The sequence below is a fragment of the Mandrillus leucophaeus genome, unplaced genomic scaffold (assembly GCF_000951045.1).
Source record: "Mandrillus leucophaeus isolate KB7577 unplaced genomic scaffold, Mleu.le_1.0 Scaffold7, whole genome shotgun sequence".
NCBI classification, from domain to species: Eukaryota; Metazoa; Chordata; class Mammalia; order Primates; family Cercopithecidae; genus Mandrillus; species Mandrillus leucophaeus.
The window spans coordinates 9,286,621-9,292,838 of NW_012107585.1; the positions used below are offsets into that span (position 1 = coordinate 9,286,621).

General features: G+C 51.3%; 1 protein-coding gene across 1 annotated transcript in view; it reads left to right on the forward strand.

The window, feature by feature from the left end:
* The first annotated feature begins 1,022 nt into the window (after positions 1-1,022).
* Positions 1,023-6,218, forward strand: part of SETD8 (SET domain containing (lysine methyltransferase) 8) — a 25,385-nt gene continuing 20,189 nt past the window's right edge. Inside the window, exons 1-2 of the mRNA XM_011964559.1 lie at positions 1,023-1,199; positions 1,282-1,365. Coding sequence (XP_011819949.1) covers positions 1,023-1,199; positions 1,282-1,365 — 261 coding nt within the window. The remainder of the gene's footprint in view (positions 1,200-1,281; positions 1,366-6,218) is intronic.

Here is a 6,218-nt window from a genome sequence, read left to right on the forward strand (position 1 = left end):
GCAATGATTGGGTCTCCAAAATCTTTTCAGCTACCAAAGAGACAGGACGGATTAGTAACTTCATCCCACACCCCTGGGAGGGGCCCCAGGGAAGAGCAGTAGTAACTGGACACCTTCCCTGAGTCCAAAGCAAAGACACTCCAGGACACCTGATCCTCTGGGAACATACTGACTGAGCCCCCTCTCCCAGAGGGAAACAGCGAATACTTGCTTCCCTGGGGTTAAGGTGGCCATTTAGTGTTTGAACAGTGGAGAGACTGATCCAGGCCCTGCAATTACATTGCAGGGTGACCTTGGGCAGTGCATAGGTGACCCACTTCCTCTATTGCCCCATCGGTAAAATGGGTGGGTGTGAAGCATTAGGATCTTTGCGGTCCTGGAAGGACCTCTACTGACCCAGTTAGTTGGTAGGAGTTGTGCCTGTGGGTTTTGAATACTGGAATATTCAATAAACCTTTCTTTTTTTTTTTTGAGACAGTGTTTCGCTCTTGTTGCCCAGGCTAGAGTGCAATGTTGTGGTCTCGGCTCACCTCTCGGCTCACCGTAACCTCTGCCTCCTGGGTTCAAGTTATTCTCTTGCCTCAGCCTCCTGAGTAGCTGGGATTACATGCATGCGCCACCACGCCAGGCTAATTTTGTATTTTTAGTAGAGACTGGGTTTCTCCATGTTGGCCAGGCTGGTCTCAAACTACGGACCTCAGGTGATCCTCCCGCCTCGGCCTCCAAAAGTGCTGGGATTACAGGCGTGAACCACCTCGCTCGGCCTAAACCTTTCAAACCTGAGAATGAAAGGATCAAACTGCCAGAGGGGTCGGTGTGCTGGAGTTGCTAAACTGCTGGGAGACTCAGGTTTCCCAGCTCATTAGGAGGTATCAGGGGTCAAAGGTCGGGTTCCGGTCAAGCCCGCGGAGAACCGGAAGTCCCGGATCCGGTCGGCTCTGAGCCCGGGGCTCCTGACGGGCGACTCACGCTCCAGAGGCGGAGCTTCATCAACGGGAGGGGGAGGAGTCTAGGGCGTCCCAATGGCAGCTCGGGTGTCTTCCATCGCAGCCAATCAACGTCGGGCGACGGTCAAATTTAAACCCCCCCCCCCTCCACCTCCTCCCCCGGGACCTGTCGGGAAAGCGTTTGTAGTTAGTGCGACGGCTGGACCCGCCCCGCCGCCTAAGAGGCGGGAGAAGGGCGTGGCCTCCCTCCGAGTTCGCCTATCACGACGGGCAACCTGCGGAGAGGCGGGCGGCGGCGCCAATCGGGGCGAACAGCTGGAGCCCTGCGGAGCAGTTGGCTGCAGTTGTTGCAACTTTTTTCGAAAGCTGGGTTTCCCGGGAGATCCCAGGCGGTGACAGAGTGGGGTCATGGCTAGAGGTATTTGCCCAAGTGGCCAGCGCCGGGGCAGCTGGGTCGGGGGTCGTGCTGGAGGGGTGGCCGGGGTGGCGGCAGCGTCTGCGGGGAGGCGTCCTCCTCGGGTGGCTCGGGGCGAGCTTGGGGACCCGCGTGGGGGGTGTAGGGGTGCTGCTTCGGAATCCGCCGACCCCCCTGAGGCTCCAGATGCCCCCAGAAACCCCTCCCACTGCCGTGCTTCTGTTTCCCCTCTATGAAGTGAGCACCTGCGGGCCTGCCTCTCCACGGCAGCAGATCCATATGTCACAGCTCTTTGGAAACTAAAGCGCAGGGCACCTCCAGGGAATAGGTGTTATTGATAGAAGTGGGGCGGGGGCGGGAGTGAGGCTTCGCCCACTTTGGGGCTTTCTCTTTTTGGGAAAGGAGGTGATCCCGAGGCGAAGGCGCAGATCGATAACCTGCATGTTGGGGTGTGCGTCAGGGTGGACACCGCGGCAGGCGCCTTTTCTCCTTCCCCACGTCCTGAGTCAGCTCTGCGCCGCCGGAGCGAGGGCCGGGCCCTGCTGGCCCACTTTGGGGTGAAACGGGTTCATGGCACCTCGCTGGCGCGGTCGTTCGCCCCGCATCTGGTCAGGACTTCGCCCCTCGGTAGATGGCTTGGGTGGGCTTGTACAGCCCTGGGAGGCGATGTCCTGCCTGAAATCCTTTGCATACTTAGTTGGCTGTCAGGCCAGTGCCTCCCAGGTATGCGGCAAAGAGCTCTCCAACCGCTTGGTCATTCCCAGCCGCTGCGTCTCCTTCACGCTAAAGGGCCAAAAACTTGAGCGTGAAAGTTGAGTAGAATTAGTTTTTTTAAAAAATCAGTTGGGGTGGCCGGGCGCGGTGGCTCAAGCCTGTAATCCCAGCACTTTGGGAGGCCGAGACGGGCGGATCACGAGGCCAGGAGATCGAGACCATCCTGGCTAACACAGTGAAACCCCGTCTCTACTAAAAAAATACAAAAAACTAGCCGGGCGAGGTGGCGGGCGCCTGTAGTCCCGGCTACTCGGGAGGCTGAGGCAGGAGAATGACGTAAACCCGGGAGGCGGAGCTTGCAGTGAGCTGAGATCCGGCCACTGTACTCCAGCCTGGGCGACAGAGTGAGACTCCGTCTCAAAAAAAAAAAAAAAAAAAATCAGTTGGGGTATTATATTTTTCTAAAAATTCCAAGGCATCAAGTGTTAGTAGGAATTTGCTTTAGTGCAGTATGCGCCTTATAGCAATAACAATGAATAAAATAATGATTCATTCAACAAATATATATTGGGTCCCTTTGTTTTCAGGCCCTGAAGTCAGTTGCATCATTTATTCTCCCAGCATCCCTAGAGGGTCTTTTGGATTAAGACTTCCCCAGAGCCTGATGAAAAAATGAGGCATAGTAAACTTCAGGTTTTAGAGCTTCATCACATGGAGAAAATTAAGACTAATATTTTTCCTTAGAAAAGTGTTAAGCATCTAAAAGTATATTTAACATTATCTGACTAATTTATCTGACAAATTTTAATAAAACTATGCTTCCTGGGTTCATTTTTCTCATCACAGTACAATCATTTAACTACTTGTTTTAAAAGTAGTGCATTAATGAATCTATGAAGAAAACTAACCATCTATCATTGAAATACTTAAAATATGGCTAAATAATAATTATGGCCAGGCACGGTGGCTCACACCTGTAATCCAAACACTTTGGGAGGCGGAGGCAGTCGGATCACCTGAGGTCGGGAGTTCGAGACCAGCCTGACCAACATGGAGAAACCCCGTCTCTACTAAAAATACAAAATTAGCCGGGCATGGCAGCGCATGTCTGTAATCCCAGCTACTTGGGAGGCTGAGGCAGGGAGAATTGCTTGAACCGGGGAGGCGGAGCTTGCAGTGAGCCGAGATCACATCACTGTACTCCAGCCTGGGCAACAGAGCGAGACTCCATCTCAAAACAACAACAACAACAACAACAAATAATAATAATAATTACCACTGAAGGCCAGGCACTTTATTAACTCAATTCATCTTTACAAATTGTTATTCTCATTTTTTAGAGGAGGAAGCCTGAAGTCCAAACTTGCTGTCCAGACTCTAGCTTGGCTGGGTCTTTGCTTGTGCCACACAACCTCCCTTACTTACCCAAAGCGAAGATAATGTTTGTCAGCTCCTCCCATGGTCAGCTTACAAATCACCTATGTAATTATTAGTTATTGATTCTCACTGTCTCACTTGACCCCAAAATTAGTTGCCTGTTTCTTAGGCTTTATTGCCCTTGCAAGCTATTAAATTGGATATTTAGATCTAGATTATTATTTTTTTTCTTGAGACAGAGGCTCACTCTGTTGCCCAGGCTGGAGTGCAGTGGAGTGATTTCAACTCACTGCACCCTCCCTCTCCTGTGTTCAAGTGATTCTTGTGCCTCAGCATCCCAAGTAGCTGGGATTACAGGCACCTGTCACCACACCCAGCTAATTTTTGTATTTTTAGTAGAGTCAGGGTTTCGCCATGTTGGCCAGGCTGGTCTTGAATTCCCGACCTCAGGTTATACGCCAGCCTTGGCCTCCCAAAGTGCTGGGATTACAGGCATAAGCCACCATGCCTGGCCAATATTTAGATTGTAAATACCAAATCATTTATAGCACTTCAAATGAACAGTCTTTTTCTTCTAGAAAATTGGGCTTTGAACTTGCAATTCACTTTGAGAGCCCTGCTGGGCCACAAAAACAAACTGTTCAGATGCCAGCCAATGCCTCACTCATTTTGAAGTTTTATAATCATGCAAATATTTACAATTCCAATATATTAGTCTCAGGGGTCAGTCCACCTACCTTTCGCTATTTCTACTGCCATTGTTGAATGGTCTCTTAGTTGGTAGACCTCCTCATTTTGCCATCTCCAGTTCATTATCCCTTAGCACCTGGTTGGGGGGGGGGTCTCCAAAAATAGACTTTTTTTTTTTTTTTGGGAGACAGAATCTCACTCTGTCACCCAGGATAGAGTGCAGTGGCATGATGTTGGCTCACTGCAACCTCTGCCTCCCGGGTTCAAGTGATTCTCCTGCCTGAGCCTCCCAAGTAGCTGGGATTACAGGCATGCACAACCATGCCAAGCTAATTTTTGTATTTTTAGTAGAAATGGGGTTTCGCCATGTTGGCCAGGCTGGTCTCAAACTCCCGACCTCAGGTGATTTGCCCACCTTGGTCTCCCAAAGTGCTGGGATTACAGGTGTGAGCCACCACGCCCAGCCAGTATATTTGTTATATATGTATAAACTTGCAGAGAAAGGACTGTTTTGAAACTTACATTGAATGATCTGTGTTTACATCTTCTAGGTACTGGAGCTGCAGAATTGAGAGGAATAGGTGCTAGACTTGTAATGTGTCCCCTGCAATTGGGGGCTCAAATGCAGAGAAAGCTACGACCATGAGTGGGGTGTGGGGTGCGGCTCGGTATACTAGTATGTGAAATGGACAAGATGATCTATGTGGGTGCTTCCTGCTCCAAAACCATGATTCTCATGGTAATTAAGCTGCAAAACTTCTCTGCCTTGCAGAAGTGGAAAACACTTTCAAATGGCTCAACCTGGTTATGAGAGTGTCACTTTCGAATTCTCTTTCACCCTCTGGGTAATCTTTTGGATATTCAACTGTAGTAGGCTCTGCAGAGGGCATGGGCAGAGTACCTAGCCCACTGGAGTTAGTGGTTGGGCTGGGGGACCCTGCCTTGAAGGATGCTAAAGCATGAGCTGATTTGGGAGGAATCCCAAATTGTCTGAGCAGTGACCTGTCACCACCTAATCCTACTCAGTCTTATCTGTTCTAATGGGAGGCGAGGGAGGCCAGGTGGGGGGATGGCTACAAACAGCCATTTGTATATCTGTGGATGTTGGAAGGTGCTCCGGTGGATTATGGAATTCAAGGTTCTTGGTTTTTACCCATGAGGACACTGAGGCCCAGACTGGGGAAGTGACTTGGCAATGGTCACAAAACACCTCTGGGCAGATGCAGGGAAATAAGTCCAGCCCCTGACTCCCAGGCCATGGCCCAGGCTGCAGAAGCTGGATGCCTTGAAGTGTCTTGTTTGCATCTATGACTTTGCACAAATGCAGTGAATCTGGCTATGGGCCCTCAATCCTTAATGGCCACAGCATAATGGTGCAGGGCAGTGAGCTATGCTGAAACAGCCACCAGAGTGACAGGAACCTCATCTGCCTATGGGGCGTTTTCTCACGGCGGGATAGGAGAACAAGGTGACTTGTTAAACCCTTCTGTAAGACCATTTGCTCCTCCCAACTTCCATTTCCTCCTCTGTAACCAGGAAGGGTAGTGGCTGGGAGGGCAGGCCTTGGGGTCAGTTGGCCGGGGCTGGAAACCCATCTAGTTCTGAGAACTTGGCCAACCTCCTCACTTTCTCCATCTGTTGAAATGAGATAATAATGGTGTCTACCTTTGCAGGGCTGCTGTGAGGTTTCAATGAGATAGCGGCAAAAGACTCGCCCAGGAAACCGATCATTATAACCCCTGGCTATGTCTCCCCAGGGCTTCCTACCGGTCAAGTACAGCCCTTCTGGGTTTGACACCTGGCCCCATCACTTCCTAGTTTTGTGGCCTGGGACAAACCCCAGCACTTCCCTTGAGTCACGGTGTCACCATTGTAAGCTGGGATGCCGACAGGACCTGCCCCCGTGGGCGTGCGGGGAGGATTCAATGCCTGTAAAACTCTCGGTGGGCACAGCGCCGGGCACACCCGAGGGCCTGGCTTGGCGCGTTCACCGCTGCTGATTTCGTCTGGCACAGACCGGGCTCCCAAAATATCCGCGGAGCCAGCGGAAAAAGGAGCCGGGCGGGCTGGCGGGC